Genomic DNA, 16,879 nt, shown 5'->3' with positions numbered 1-16,879 from the left:
CTTGCCACAACCCTTTTTTGTCATCTCATCCCCTTTCTTTTATTTTGTAGGTGTTTGAAGTGGACTGTTTAGTCCCTCTGCTTCTCTCCATCCAGAACCAGAGGTAGCGATCCCCTAGCCATTGCAGAGAGGAGGGGGAGTCCATCACCACTGGGTCAGAACCATGTCCCAGAACCTTCTACCTTTTAGGAGGGCAAGAAGGATTAACGAGCCCCCCCCCCCCCCTCGCCGCTCAAAGCTGCTTCAAAGAAGAGCAAAAATCTCCCTGCCAGCAACTAAGATCGAATTCACCCTAGAAACAGAACATTGATGCCCAATGAAGCCATTGGATAGAATTTAGTATTTCAGGCAAAACTCTACCGTGGAATCAACTTCACTACTAAATCCTTATAGGGCAGTTCCTGGAGGAGAGATAATACAGACACACAGAGGATGACCTCGCTGGATACTGGCATGTGGGCAATGTCATGGTAGTCTTTAAGGGTCTCAAGGGTGCTAACTCCAGAGGAACCAGGCATAAATGGTAATTGATACTGAATAGCTGTCCTTTTTCTGCATTTCCCATGAGTGGCTGTTTCCCATGAGTGGCTGTTTCCCATGAGTGGCTGTTTGAAATGATGTATGTGGCAGAGACTCATCAACAGGGAACTGTTGGTTGCCAGCCTCTGTCTCTCTCATTTGCTTCTCAGAGGTGTGTTGCAGAATTGTGCAGGATTTCTGAGTTTGTACACGGAAAAGCAAAGCGCCGTCTGCAGAGTGGGAAACCCACCTGCGTAAAGTGAATCAGAGCTAGCTGTTTAGGCAGGCAATTATAACAGGTTGATTAAGATGACGAGCTTTACCTGTAGCAACTTTGTTTTTAAGGAGCTGCTTTGAAACTTCTCATCTGAAGAACAAGATTTTCCTGCTCGATGGTTGTCTTTACTGGCCAGACCATAGTAGGTTCCTCGGCCCCCTTCCTCTGGTCACACAAACCATCAAGGCTGTATCTGTGAAACATATCAACAGAGGAGTTGTGAGTCTCCATATTTTGTCTTAAAGGTGCCCCTATAAGGAGGTTCCTGTTGCTGTTAAGGATGGATCTTGGCTCTTTGTTCCAAATTCCAAGGCTGGAAAAACCCTGGAGGTCTGGGGCCTGATGTTTGTCTCGTTTAGCACATGCTAAAACCATTTCAGTGCACATTAAGTGTGGGCTTTTGCATTTAGCACATGTAGACAAACAAAAACAAGACAGCGTTTCATGTGATGAATACTACGATCTCTTCCACTGTTCTGAGGAAACAAATTGACTGAAATTTCCCTATATGCTGGTGGGGGTTCTGTTTTTTTTTTTGTTTGTTTTTGTTTTGTGTTTTTTTTTTTTTTTTTAGGAAAGCAGAACACGAAACATGTTGTTTTTATTGTGGTTTTGTTCAAGGTCACTCTTTGCTCGGAGTCTGAAGACTCTGATAGCTTACGCTTTGGAAAGCTATCCCAGGACTTGAGCTTTGGTATCGGCAGATCGAACAGCGTTTATACTGGGAGAGACTTAAGCAGATATGGGTTGTTTATGTATATTTATTAATCCATCTTTAAAGAGGTTATATGCTTTATGCTTTGGATTTTTTTCGTATCACTGCCAGTTTAGGGAGATGTGTATGTGGTATTGAATAGACCATAAGCTGCTTTTCAGACTGTATTTATTAGTGCTTATGATATTTGAATTATATGTACAGTATCTGATCTTTCAATAAAGACTCTTTAAGAAAACATCTACTACTGGTATTGTGCTTGATTTATGATGCAGGCCTCGTTGTAGTGCAGTTTTGGGAGGAAGAAAACGCAGGTCTATTGTTGGAAAAGCCAATTGCTAGAAATTGTAACAGTTAAAGGACATTTTATCAGGCAGGAGATCTGGAAGCCATTCTGCTTAAAGCATGTCACAGCTTGGAAAAGTATATAGTACCTTTTATATGGGAGTTTTGATATCAAATTGTTTTGATATTTGGGGGGGGGGGGGGGGGTCAGTATTGGCAGCAAGAGGCAGGATAAAGGGCACAGGGTAGCCAGCTTGGTACCAGCAGGATACAAACTTCCCTAGAAACCAACTGGATCAGTGCCAGCAGGAAGATGGGTCACATTAAAGAGACCTAATTTTATAGATGTGGGGATTATTCCATATACACTGTAATTATAATTCCATATCATCATGCTGATCAATCCATAGACTGGTGGGTTGTGTCCATCTACCAGCAGGTGGAGATAGAGAGCAAACTTTTGCCTTCCTATATGTGGTCATGTGCTGCCGGAAACTCCTCCTCCTGTATTATAATAATTATAATTATAAGTAGCAGGAAGATGGTGGCAGGGGTCCAGCATGGCCATGGGGAGACCCAGGAAACCAGATGTTCTAGTTTCAGAATTTGTTCTTAGATACCTAGAACACTTGGAAATAGAGACGGGGCACTAGTGTTGGATTACTTATGGGATCTGATGTAACCATTCAAATAACTGGAGGTCATAACAGGAATACAAGTGTTCATAGCCAGAGATGACCTGGTGGAAACAGGTTCTGACGTAGTTGGGGCTAATTGTCAACCTAGAAGGTTTCATGCTTGGGAAATCGCTGTTTAGATCAATACAAAGATATATAATTGGATGTTCGAAGGGAGGGGAACCTAGGTGTGAAGTCAGATGTATACCCTGGAGGAAAGGAGAAACAGGGGTGATATGATACAGACGTTCAGATATTTGAAAGGTATTAATCCACAAACGAACCTTTTCCGAAGATGGCAAGGCAGTAGAACTAGAGGACATGAAATGAGATTGAAGGGAGGCAGACTCAAGAAAAATGTTAGGAAGTATTTTTTCACGGAGAGAGTGGTGGATGCTTGGAATGCCCTCCCGCGGGAGGTGGTGGAGATGAAAACGGTAAAGGAATTCAAACATGCGTGGGATAAACATAAAGGAATCCTGTTCAGAAGGAAGGGATCCTCAGAAGCTTAGCGGAGATTGGGTGGCAGAGCCGGGGGGGGGGGGGGGGGGGGGGGCTGGTGCTGGGCAGACTTCTACAGTCTGTGCCCTGAAAATGACAGATACAAATCAAGGTTAGGTATACACATAAAGTAGCACATATGAGTTTATCTTGTTGGGCAGACTGGATGGACCGTGTGTGGCTTTCTCTGCCGTCATCTACTATGTAACTAAGTTGCTCCTCTCTTATCTGCCTCTTTCTTTTCCCTCGCTGAACTGTACCTATCACCAACCTGGTTGGTTTCTGGGCAGTTCTAGTCAACCAGTACCAGCCCCACAGTTCCAGGATAACATCTGCCAGTTGGTTAGAAACAGGCTACAAAGCGTCACCATTAATGAAACATCCTAATTAGATTGAGGTAACAAGTGGGGTTCCTCAGGGGTCTCAGCTATGAGCATTGCCATCAAATATGCTTTTTACAAGATCTTTATTTAAAAAGGCAAAAACATTACAATATGAACAATAACAATCTTATTCAACAAATAAATAACTTTCATTTGTTTTCCAAACCATGAACTTGTAAAATAAAGAATTAAACTCCAGCATGAGGGATCAAACCTGCCTGTTCTACTTGATCTTTGTTTTGATCAGTATGCGAGTAGGATCCAGTGATTCTCAGCAGTTCAGCCTGTGCCTGAAAATATCTTAGAGGATCCCATCCCTTTAACACGAGTGCACAAGTTCAGTCCTCGAGGCCAACAAACTAGTTGGGCTTTCAGGATATCCGTAATGAGACAGATTTGCATAATAGGGAGGTAGCAGGCATGCAGATCTATCTCAGTGGTTCCCAAACCTGGAGGCACCCCAGCCTGAAAATATCTTAGAGGATCCCATCCCTTTAACATGAGTGCACAGTTCAGTCCTCGAGGCCAACAAACTAGTTGGGCTTTCAGGATATCCGTAATGAGACAGATTTGCATAATAGGGAGGTAGCAGGCATGCAGATCTATCTCAGTGGTTCCCAAACCTGGCTCTGGAGGCACCCCAGCCTGTCAGGTTTTCAGGATATCCACAATAAATATTCATGAGAGATATTTGCATACTTCCTCCACTACATGCAAATTTCTCTCATGAGTATTAATTGTGGATATTCTGAAAACCTGACTGGCTGGGGTGCCTCCAGGACCAGGTTTGGAAACCATTCTCTCTCATGCAGATTCAGTAGAGATACCCAGCTTGCAGCCTTCAAAGGCCAAACTTGTGTACCCCTGCTGAAACACATTCTGAAACTCATTATTAATTCCATAGGGCAGTGCTTCTCAATCCAGTCCTTGAGGCACACCTAGTTCCATCAGGTTTTCAAGATATCCACAACGGATATGCATGAGATAGATTTACATACCAAGGAGGCAGCGCATGCAGCTCTTATCTCATGTATGTTCATTGTGGATATCCTGAAAACCTGATTGGATTAAGTGTGCCTCAAGGACTGGGTTGAGAAGCACTGCCGTAGGGAATACAGTCCACCACAATCATAAGGGCCATTGAAAATGCAATGTAGGTGCACTGCCATCACCAGTAGGAACAATGGACAAAGGACGCCTGTTCAGCTCAGAGCAGAGGTTGTCAACCTAGTCCTTGGGACACACCCAACCAGGTTTTCAGGATATCCAAGATGAATTTGCATGTACCATCTCCGTTGCATGCAATGGAGAGAGGGGAAGAAGTTCCAGGATTGTTGGGTTGGGGAGAGATAGGAGGAAGAGGACTCGGGGATGGTTATGTGGGGTGGAGGGGGAGGTTTGTCTAAGTTAAGCTCTCAGCGCCTGTTTGAAGCACCCCCACCCCCTCCACGAGCTAATAAAGGAACACGGGTGCTTACATGTGTTGAAAGATCAACACAACAAAAACAGAGATTATGTGATTGTTATTTACTTGGCCAAATATTTCTTACAGTGGTGAAATTTGGCAAACCCCGATTTCCAGCCTCCATTTGCCAGGTGGAGGTCCAAACAGAAAGGGGCAGGTGGTGGGAGTTTTGAATCAAACCCTACATCAGCGTGGAACATTATGCAAAGAAGAAACTCCAAATGTTGGTGCATTCCTTTTAAAGTAGGAGAGGATCACAGGGTGTGGCTGCTGACACCCTATATTCAGGGGCTGGTGTTAGTGGTGGGTGTAAATAGAGCAATTGTCCTGGGCCCCCAAGATTGTATGAAGCTAAAGGAAATGCATCTTGCTGGTGAGCTTTGGAGCCCCTTCTCAAGCTTCTCCCTGGGCCCCAGGTGTTTAATATTGGTGCTTGCCTGTATGAGTGATGTAAACTTCTCTGTAATAGCAGTCTTCAGCTCTGTAAGAAAGATGGACTTTTAGAACCATAACTTTGCAGTCTCTGAACTGTTCCTCACTCAGGCTAAGCCCTGAGGCTTGGTATACAAACTTTCCCCCTTCTGCGCTGAAAAAATGGGGCCTGTCCCTGTTCCTCTGGAACATGTGGCCACCCAATCAATTTGATTTGCTGAACCTTGGTGCTACTTTATGATGTCATCTGGTGTCGGAGGGGGCGACCTGGATTGACCTCAGACCCAAGAAAGATGATTAATCCTGTCGTTTGGATGTGATATAAGTCACAGCATGAACCCAGCAGTGAATACTACACACGCTGCTAAAGGTCCAGATTAGAGTCTACAGACATCTGGGAGGGGAGGAGGAACACCACAGAAGAACAGAGAATTTGAACACTTTGAACTTATCTTGTTTCTGGGAATTTCTGGGGGAGGGGGAGCTCCCTCTTCCCTCCGGTGTCAGATGCACTTGCCCACCTGGATTCGCAGAGCCCCCTGATTGTGCATTTTGGTATAGAAGAAGAACTCCTGGTCCATGGCATGGATTTGTCCAGGCTTTCTGTTATCGTAGTAATGGTGGAAGACTGGCTTTCCTTCCAGGTCCGGCAGAGAAAGGCCAGTATCCGTACAGCGTTACCTGGTCACAGAGTTCTAGGGCTGCTGTAACCATCATGAATCCTGTGGACATCCCTAACCGCCGTGAGCCCTTTTTTCTTCCAGTAGGTAGCCTGTTGAGTAAATACTCCGGTTGGAAGAAGATGACTTTCTGCCGGGAGTTGAAGTCCTGCAGGGTGTAGACGACTTTGTAAGAGGCATCTGTGTTTGCGGTGTAAGAGAAAGGGGGGCATTAAGCACTAGAACATGCTGGTAGACCTTCATCATGTCGGCAAAGGGCTTCCGCTGCTTGTTGAGTCTTGTTCAAACCTAAAAGCAATAAAGAACCCTACTTCATCCGACCTCATAAGTCTAGCAACTTGGTGGCACACCCTTACCTTAGTAGAGTTAAATTTAAAGATTATGCCCTTCAAGCATAAACATCAACGTGATTTACATAGGAAACACATCAACATGAACATATGTAATAAAAGTACAGTTCTGTGCTACTCTTATGGTACTTGGAAAGGAGTGAAGGGAAGAAAATGCATGTTTCTCTGAAGCTTTGTTCATTTAATGAACATTTTTTTTCCATCAAACCAAAGAGTGGAGCAACTCCGCTCCCTGTGCAACATCTAACAACACCATCCAACCCCCCCCCCCCCCCCCCCCATCTAGACATCAACATTTAACCACCCCCTAGCTACTCTCACCTCAATCTTTACAACATTGAACCCCCTCTGCCCCTCTATACCTCTATCCTCTTCAGACCACTCAATCCACTTTCCCTGTTCTACTCCCTGTCTCCCTCCCTTTCCCAACCTCCCCAATGACATGTTAACCTTTCCCAATCCTCCACATCTGGATGATAGTTGTTGTTTCAAATATCTATTAGATTTTTCTATTCTTGCTAACCACTCCAACCTATCCTGCCACTTTTCAATTGTAGGGGCCTCTGCTTGTCCAGTGAAAAGTAATGTATCCACTTCCATATTTCATCAATAGATGGCGGCATTGATGTACTACATGTGTTCACTTGTTCTCTGAAACCTCTTCCTTCACCTCAGCTGGTGAGAAGCGTCTGCATGAAGAGGGCCTGCTTTGCTAGTGCTTGTGAAATGGAAGGGTGATTTAAGCAACTGTGCCGTGATAGAATTTCTAACTGCTGAAGGAGTCCCTCCAATTGTAATTCGCTATCACGTGCCAAGTGTGTGTGTGTCAGCAGTTTCTCTTTGAGTGATCTTCCGATTGTCCTTTACGAGTTGTCCCACCTTTCTCATGTGAGACTCCCTCCGTTGCTGTCACGGTTGTCTACGTCCTTTGTGATCACACAAATCAGCCCATCCTGGTCCTCATTTTTACATTTCTGGCCCAGTGATACACAATATTCATATCGACACAATCATCACCATAAACAACCTGCTTGCGGTGGTGAATTTCAACAGGAAGGACTCCTTCAGCAGTCATAGCATGCCGCTTATATACACTGACGAGTGCTCACTGCATGCTTCCATTTCACAAGTGATGATAAATCGCCAACTGAGGTGAAGGAAGAGATTCCAAAGAACAAATGAACACGTGTAGCACATCAGTGCTGCCATGGGTTATGGAGGTGGAGGCTATACTTCTCATTTAACTCGTGTACATCTGGCAGCTGTAATTTTCATCTTAGTCATTTTCTGGCCTTACTAAATCTTCCTGGGATTACTTCCAACAGACATATCTTAGGTTCCATAAGTATCCTAAGTCCCCTAATTCTTTCCCAACCTGATCCCCAAAAATCTGCCCACAAGACCACAAAACTCTGCCCACAAATGTGCAAGGTTTTTGCATTTCTATGAAAGGAAGACGTGCTGAAATATTAATTAATCTGATGCGCCTCCACATTCTTGCTCTACATCCACCCACCCCATCTTCTGTTTTCATACATCATTTGAGAAGCAGGGACTGTCTCTTAAATGTTCCAGTCCAGCACTCCTAACATCTTGTATAGCTATAGAATCCTTAGTGGCAGGAAGTGATCTTGTACCTGTCTATAATAATGCTTGGATTGCTGTTACAATGTTCGTCTTGGTTCCCACATCGTTGGGAATAATTCAAGGGTGCCAAGTTGCACCTGCAATCATGAGAGATTATTTTTTAAATTAATTTCTTTATTAAATACCTTCATGTACAGACCTGATTCAAAGCAGTTTAACAATAAATTAATAATTATTATTTACACAGAGTTATCACCTTGTAAATGCCATTTGACAAGATCACCGTACAGGGCTATATCTATGAATGAGCACAGAGGAGGTTGGAAAAGTGATTTTCTGCACGTGATTTACCAAGGAATAAGGGTAAATATCAGCCAGTCATGGTCAACTATTTTTCTACCGCTGACCAGTTTTATACCCAGATATTCAATGCCAGGCCGTGTCTGGACACTGGCATCAAATATTGGGTATATGCAGACAGCTGGCATTTGCTTAGCATCCCTCCAGACTGGCCTAGACAAATGAGTTATGCACTCCTACCAGCAGGTGGGGTAGTAGTGCATAAACTCATCTGTCTAGACTGGTCTGGAGGGACTAAAGGAAAGCAAATTAGCATTAGACTATTGCAATGCAGGCATATGTAGGATGTGAAGAAAATATACTAAGGTCCCTGTTTACTAAGGTGCATAGTGTTTTTAGCACGCTAACCTGTAGATGCCTATAGGGATATTGTAGACACATACATGGTTAACGCACCTATATTGCTGCAGACTGTTCAAAACACAGCAGCTAGACTGATATTCAAAAGTCGAAATATGCCCCCCACCCACCCACTGCTTGTAATGCTACACTGTCTTCCAATCAAGGCTAGATTATTTTTTTTAATTAGCACTCTTATTTTCAAAATACTGTTGGGTATACAAACATATAAACGGCGAGTGGACCGTACTCACTCGCAAATGCGCAGTAGAGACCTTCTCTGCCCCGCCCCCACGTCAATACGTGATGACGGGGGGCGGAACACAGAGGGTCTGTACTGCACATTGCTGAGGGAGGGACACCGCCGTCTAACGCTCCCCCCACCCGAGTCGCCGCCGCCACCCACCCTTCTACCCGGTCGGGCCCTCGCTCCACTATTGAAACAGCGAGGGTCCCGGGAACGCAGCACTGAGTTCTGCTGAGCTGCCGACATCGCCCTTCCTTCTTCTTCTCTGCCTCTGTCCCACCCTCGACGACGTTACGTCACACGAGGGCGGGACAGGCAGAGAAGAAGAACGAAGGCCGACGTCGGCAGCTCAGCAGAACTCAGTGCTGCGTTCCCGGACCCTCGCTGTTTCAATAGCGGAGCGAGGGCCCGGCCGGGGGTGGAGAAGGTGGGGTGGTGGACGGCTCGGTGGGGGGCGCGAACTCGGAGGGGGGAGGGGCAGCGGCGAACTTGGCGGTGGGGGCGGGCCTTTCAACCCCCCCTTCCTATAATAGCCCGTTTTACGGGCTCAAAGTCTAGTCTCTCCTGAACCCATGCTAGACTTGATTGAGCTATCACCAAGAAACGCGAGTCCAGGAGCCAGAGGTTACTATTATTTCATTTTCCCAACTGTAGAAACATAATTTAGAAATCCATTTGTACGGCTGAATTTAGCCAATCTGGGTTCTAAATGGAGAAATTCAGTTCCCAAGGACACAAGAAGTATTACAAATTGCCTTCAGTTCAGAAAATAAAAGCCTACCTTTTCAAGAATTTTAGGGTTAATTGTACCTGCTACTGATTTTCTATATTGCTTTGTAGTTGTAAAGCACAGCTGTAAGTTTTTTTCTGTTTAATTGTAAGCCACATTGAACCGAAACTTGTTTTGGATAATGTGGATATAGAATCTCGTCTATATAAAAGGCAACACCAACGCTCTATGAAGCCTCCAGCCGGAAGTGTGAAGGGGGGCGAGATATCCGGTTTCCCCTATGAGTGTCTGCCCCGCCCTCTCTGTAACACAGTCAGTGAAGGAAAACAGCAGAGCAACGAATCAAATCGCTGGCTCTGAAACAGTGAAGGACTCAGAGGGGGAGGGAGAGGAGGGGCAGAGGGCAGGGACACAGCACACTCCCACATGCACACAGAAGAAAACCTTGCTAGCCCCCGTTTCATTTGCATCAGAAACGGGGCTTTTTTACTATCTCTCTATATAAAAGGCAACACCAACGTTCTATGAAGCCTCCAGCCGGAAGTGTGAAGGGGGCGAGATATCCGGTTTCCCTATGAGTGTCTGCCCCGCCCTCTCTGTAACAGTCAGTGAAGGAAAACAGCAGAGCAGGAAATCAAATCGCTGGCTCTGTAACAGTGAAGGACTCAGAGGGGGGAGGGGAGAGAGGCCAGAGGGCAGGGACACGCACACTCCCACATGCACACAGAAGAAAACCTTGCTAGCCCCCGTTTCATTTGCATCAGAAACGGGGCTTTTTTTTACTAGTGAATAAATAAATCGGCTAAGTGCATATGTTCAGTCTTAACTGGTTTTTATGTGTTCCTATTTGGCCGGTTAAATTTAACCAGTTAAGGATTGAACATCGGCACTTAACCAGTTATGTGCCAGCTCCACCCTCAGACCATCCACTTCATAGCCAGTTTCAGCTTAGACAGTCTGTGCAAGATTCAGCAGCCCTATCTAGAAAGTTCCGCACAAGCGATTATCTGCCCGGTTAAATTGTTTTGAATATTGACCTGCCAGGTTAAAAAGAAATTCCACCTACTATGCAAAAAACATTTATGTACATACAAGTTTACCCAGAATGAGAGGAGGCGTTTATGGAGGTGGATTGGAGAAGGGGTGTGTATTTATATGCATACTTTTGAAATTTAACAGCATATGTGTGGAAATTAAGCCAGAAAATTTGCGTACACTAATGAGCAGGTGTAAATGGAAGTACATAGTTTCCTAGGGGTAACTTTCGAAGCAGAGCCGTGCTGCTCAAAAAAGGTTTTACTTTTTACAGGTGTGTGTGGTTATAAGGTTAATCCCCAACTGAATTGCCTTAGGTTACACAATGGCCATAGAGAGATTGAGATCATAAGAACATAAGAGTTGCCCTAATGAGCCAGACCAAAGGTTCATCTACTACAGTATTCTGTTTTCCAACAGTGGCCAGTCCAGGTACAATACTTGGTACCGTCCCAAAACGTGGCAAGATTCCCTGCTATTTACATAGTAACATAGTAGACGATGGCAGAAAAGACCCGCACGGTCATCCAGTCTGTCCAACAAGATAAATTCATATGTGCTACTTTTTATTTGTACCTGTCCTGTTCAGGACACAGACCGTATAAGTCTGCCCAGCACTATCCCCGCCTCCCACCACCAGCTCTGGCACAGACCGTATAAGTCTGCCCAGCACTATCCCGCCTCCCAACCACCAGCCCCGCCTCCCACCACTGGCTCTAGCACAGACCGTTAAGTCTGCCCAGCACTATCCCCACCTAAACTCGGCTATTTACCCCAAGCAGTGGCTTTTCTCAGGTCTACCTTAATAACACTTTATGCACTTTTCCTCCAGGAACTTGCCCCAACTATATTAACTGTTTTTGCCACAATCCTCCGGCAATGAGGTCCAAGTTTTAACTATGCACTGAGTGAAAAATATTTCCTCCTATTTGTTTTAAAATGTGCTGCTTTGTAACTTCAAGGAATGTCCCCTAGTCTTTGTATTTTTGTACAGTCGATTCACAGTTACCTGCTCCACTTCATTCAAGATTTTTAAAACCTCTTAACCTTTCCTCGTAGGGGAGTCATTCCATCCCTTTGATCATTTTGCTTGTCCTTCTCTGTAACTTTCCCAATTTTTTTTTTTGAGATAAACTAAATAAATTGCACACAGTACTCAAGAAGCCGTCGCACCATGGAGCGATACAGAAGCATTATGATATTCTTTGATTTTTTTTCTATTATTTTCCTAATAATTCCTAACATTCCTGTTTGGTTTTTCTGGCTGCAACCAGTGCACACTGAGCAGATTTCAATGCATCGTCCATGATGACCCCTAGATCCTTTTCCTTGGTGGTGACTCCTTATATGGAACCTAACATCGTGTAGCTATAATTTGGATTTTTCTTCCCATTAAGCATCACTTTGCAGTAGTCCACATTCAATTTCTTCTGTCATTTGGATGCCAAGTTTTCCAGTTTCGCAAGGTCCTCCAACTCTGACCTTCTGCTTTACTTTTACTTTGACCACTTATATCCTAAATACACCTCAACAGTTCAATATGGCTTATATACAGCATCACAACAAAGAAAAAAAACAAAGGATCAATTATAACATACAAAAAACAGAACTCATCTAAAATAAACAATGGTATATCTTGTATGGAAATACAGGAATCACAATAAATATAACTTTCAAAAATAAGGAGGAAAAGACCTCACAACGACCAAGATCAACAATGCTTAGGCTCTCTTAAAGTGCTGCCACTTTTTTTTAATGTGATCGGTCAACAAATAGTCATTGGTCTAGAAAAACCTCCCCCAAAAAGCCTTCTTTAGTAGATTCAACAATGACCACTTTAATTTTCCTTAATAATGTCTACCAAACAATCATATGTCATGATAGAGGTCTATAACATAATGAGTGGAGTGGAAAATGTAGACGTGGAGCGGTCTGGTTTACTCTTTCCAAAAATACTAGGACTAGGGGGGCATTCAATGACGCTACAAAGTAGTAAATTTAAAATGAATCAGAGAAAAGTCAATGTGTAATAAACTCTTGGAATTCGTTGACGGCGAAGTGGTAAGGCGGTTAGCTAGCGGGGTTTAAAAAAAAAGGTTTGGACGGCTTCCTAAGGAAAAGTCCATAGACCGTTATTAAAATGGACTAGGGGAAAATCCAATGCTTATTTCTGGGATAAGTAGCATAAAATGGGTTGTAGTGTTCTGGGATCTTGCCAGGTATTTGTGACCTGGATTGGCTACTGTTGGAAACAGGATGCTGGGCTTGATGGAACCTTTGGTCTGTTTCCAGTATGGCAATACTTATGTAAAAAAAAAAAAAAAAAGCAAAGCAATAGTCATACTCATGGTAGTGAAAATAAAATGGCACTTAACTGAAGGCGCACAGCAAAATGGCTTGGCTATTTTCTGTTGTACATTTCCAAAATAATAGATCAACTCCAACAAGAAGGTAACCTCTTCACTGAGGATCAATGCCAAGCGAAAAAAAGTGGAGAAAAACAACCTCTCTCAGATGGTGTTCTCAGCAATTTCTTTATTCAAAAACAGTAAACAAAAAACGACCCAACACGAGTCGTGTTTCGGCCCTACCGGCCTGCGTCATGGGTCTAGGAATTTTGTAAAGCAGTATAATTTCCTTGAGCGCTTAAATTGCAGCCAAACTCCTATGTTGTGTGTATATCACACGCTGCTACTACTACTACTATTTAGCATTTCTATAGCGCTACAAGGCTGTACGCAGCGCTGCACAAACATAGAAGAAAGACAGTCCCTGCTCAAAGAGCTTACAATCTAATAGACAAAAAATAAAGTAAGCAAATCAAATCAATTAATGTGAACGGGAAGGAAGAGAGGAGGGTAGGTGGAAGCGAGTGGTTTACAAGTGGTTAGAATCTTGCATGGAATCTTGTCACTCTTTAGGATTCCAGAATCTTGCTATCTTTGGGGTTCTAGATGGAATGTTGATACTCCTTGAGATTACTACTACTACTACTACGCATTTTTATAGCGCTACAAGGCATACGCAGCGCTGCACAAACATAGAAGAAAGACAGTCCCTGCTCAAAGAGCTTACAATCTTAATAGACAAAAAATAAAGTAATCAAATCAATTAATGTGGACAGGAAGGAGGAGAGGAGGGTAGGTGGAGGCGAGTGGTTACAAGTGGTTACGAGTCAAAAGCAATGTTAAAGAGGTGGGCTTTCAGTCTAGATTTAAAGGTGGCCAAGGATGGGGCAAGACGTAGGGGCTCAGGAAATTTATTCCAACGTAGGGTGCAGCGAGACAGAAGGAGCGAAGTCTGGAGTTGGCAGTAGTAGTGGAGAAGGGAACAGATAAGAAGGATTTATCCATGGAGCGGAGGTGCACGGGAAGGGGTGTAGGGAAGGACGAGTGTGGAGAGATACTGGGGAGCAGCAGAGTGAATACATTTATAGGTTAGTAGAAGAAGTTTGAACAGGATGCGAAAACGGATAGGGAGCCAGTGAAGGGTCTTGAGGAGAGGGGTGGTATGAGTAAAGCGACCCTGCTCTCACCAAAAACAAACTTCCTCAGTAAACCGCTGTAATGCGCTATTCACTTCAGGATGTTAAGAAATTGCTGAGAACACCACCTGAGAGAGGTTGTTTTTCTCCACTTTTTTTCACTTGGCCAAAATAATAGATACCATAATGATACATCATACAGTAAAATAGGATACAAGCCCTTCTACAACTTCAAGCATGTCAACCACTCAGATATATTTACCAAGAATTTCCTAAATAAATAGGTTTTCTGCATTTTAGAAAGAAATTAAAATTATGCTGAGACCGTATTTCCATTAGTAATGAATTCTACCACTTGGCAGCTTGGTATGGAAAACAGGACCAATAAACAGACTTATAAACAATCCTCTTGCAAGATGGATAACTGAGCCTGCACACTTTTTACTGCTGCTGCCGCCGTAACCCTGATGAGGTAAGATGACTTTTAAAATTCGGAGGGAGGGGGCCCGGAACTAGGAGGGAGGGAGGGGGCTCTGGAACTCAAAGGGAGGGGGGTCTGAACTTGGAGGGAGGGAGGGAGGGAGGGAGGGAGGCCTGGAACTGGGAGGGAGGGTGGAAGGGTGAGCCTGGAACTCGAAGGAAGGGAGGGAGGGAGGGAGGGGGGCCTGGAACTGGGAGCGACTGGGAGGGAGGGGCTGGAACTCGGAGGGAGGAGGGGCCTGGAACTCGGAGGGAGGGGGACGGGGAGGGAGGGGGGATGGGGGGAATGGGAGGGAGGGAGGGGAACAAGGAGGAGGGGGGGAATGCAACACCTGTAAAAAAAAATTTCAGCACTCCCAATCATTTTGAAAGTTGGCTCCTATGGGCTGGATTATAAGAAGAGTGACTGTTCTCTGCTTCAGGCTCATCCCTTCCACTCCTCTTCCCTGCAGGCTGCCTGGAAGGGAGGGGCTGGAGCAGAACAACCTCTGCTGCTCTGGGTCTGAACAGAAATGGCAGAACTGAGTCCCGGGCTGTTGCCCCAGACATTAAGTTCCGATGTTATGTTACCTGATCACAAAGTCTGCCTGGTTGATCTTGGAGCCACACAACTGTTTAACAAAATTCCTCCGTTACCCACCACTGCACAGCTTCTGTAAGGCTTTGTGGGAAGGGTGAGATCTGTGTGAGCAGAAAGAGAAGAGGAAAAAGGGCTTCTGATTCTAGGTTTTAACCAATTTAAAAAAACACCATGCAGACTACAACCAACCAAATAAATAGGTAGGTTTTTATTGGAAAAACACCACTTACCCTATCTCCCGCTGAATATCACCGGTTAGCGGCTAGCAGATAGTCGGTTATATCAGCTGACATAACCCACTATGCACAGATTTTCGGCCCCACTTTAGCAGCTATATTCGGCCATGTGAATATGTGAGATACCTTTGGCCAGTTAGAAGATAACCGGCTAAGTCTGAATATCAACGTAGCCGGAGAAAATGTTTCTTCACTCAACGTGTAATTAAACTCTGGAATTCGTTGCCAGAAAATGTAGTAAAAGCAGTTAGCTTAGCGGGGTTTAAAAAAAAAAGGTTTGACTGACATCCTAGAGGAAAAGTCTATAGACCATTATTAAAATGGGCTTGGAGAGAATCCACTGCTTATTTCTAGGATAAGCAGCATAAAATATATTGTACTTTTGTGGGATCTCGACAGGTACTTGCGACCTGGGTTGGCCACTGTTTGAAACAGGATACTGGACTTAATGGACCTTCGATATGTCCCAGTATGGCAGTACTTATGTAATTATCTTCCAGCCAACCCAAAAATGAACCGGATATTCAATGCCGGTCACCAGAAATGGCCCGGCATCCCTGAATATCAACCCTGATAACAGGGCCGCCGAGAGACTGGGCCAGGCCGGACAAAAGCCGCCCCCGGGGCCCCTCCCCCACTCGAGGTCGCCGGGCCCTCTCTCCAGCCCCGGGCCCTCTGCACTGACCTTAAGCGCCTCACCTTCGAAAGCGCAGCAAGCTGCGGCAGACCACCTGCTTCCTTCTGTGTCCCGCCTCGCGGAAGTTATGTCAGGCGAGGGCGGGGACACGGAAGGAAGGAGTGGTCTGCGGCTGCTTGCTGCGCTTTCGAAGGTGAGGCGCTTAAATTCAGTGCCAGGGAGCGACAGAGGGTAGGCAAGCCAGACTGCGGTGGGCCCCCCCCGGGCCCGGGGAATTTTGTCCCCCCTGTCCTCCACTGTCGGCGGCCCTGCCTGATAAGTACAGAAGCACTTAAAAAAAACTTTATTTATACAAACAGTGAGTTGATGAACAGCCAAGCTACAGAGCAAAAAAGAATATCACATAAAAGGGTCTTTTAGTACAGATTAGCTCGAGTTATCTGCAGGCGGGCAAGTAGGAATACTGCAGCCAGACTTCTATTGGCTCCCATTAAAGGATAGTATCACATTCAAGGTCTGCACCTTGGTTCATAAAATTATTCATGGAGAGGCCCCATCATACATGTCAGACCTAATAGATTTACCAGCAAGAAATATAAGGAGTTCATCACGCACTTTTTTTGAACCTTCATTACCCCAACTGCAGAGGGTCTTAGTACAAATCCTTACATGCATCTAGCTTCTCTTATACCTGTGCGCAGCTATGGAATAAACTACCTAACACCATAAAATCAACGCATGATCTGGCAACCTTCCGAAAATTACTAAAACCTACCTGTTCAAAGAGACTTAACAAAGAGAATCCTTCATAATGTCTTGACTAATCTGCATCAGTACTAGCAATATTGAACTCTCTAAATTAAGACACTTTAATCCACAT

General features: G+C 44.7%; 1 protein-coding gene and 1 pseudogene across 4 annotated transcripts in view; one reads left to right on the top strand and one right to left on the bottom strand.

Moving 5' to 3' along the window:
• The window catches only part of ZNHIT1 (zinc finger HIT-type containing 1), a 32,909-nt gene that overhangs the window by 13,836 nt on the left and 2,194 nt on the right, over window positions 1–16,879 (top strand). For 2 of the 4 annotated variants that reach the window (XM_030187536.1, XM_030187537.1), the window contains exon 5: window positions 51–1,347. In XM_030187536.1, the coding sequence (XP_030043396.1) occupies window positions 51–72 (22 nt within the window). In that variant the 3' untranslated portion in view covers window positions 73–1,347. Of the gene's footprint in view, window positions 1–50; window positions 1,348–16,879 lie in introns of those variants that run through there. The other 2 variants (XR_003940007.1, XR_003940006.1) reach the window with 2 other exon arrangements.
• LOC115457871 overlaps window positions 5,296–16,879 on the bottom strand; it is a 41,142-nt pseudogene continuing 29,558 nt past the window's right edge.

The sequence above is a fragment of the Microcaecilia unicolor genome, chromosome 14, assembly GCF_901765095.1.
Source record: "Microcaecilia unicolor chromosome 14, aMicUni1.1, whole genome shotgun sequence".
NCBI classification, from domain to species: Eukaryota; Metazoa; Chordata; class Amphibia; order Gymnophiona; family Siphonopidae; genus Microcaecilia; species Microcaecilia unicolor.
Note: the sequence above shows the minus strand (reverse complement) of the source record. Positions and strands in the feature narration are given on the sequence as shown.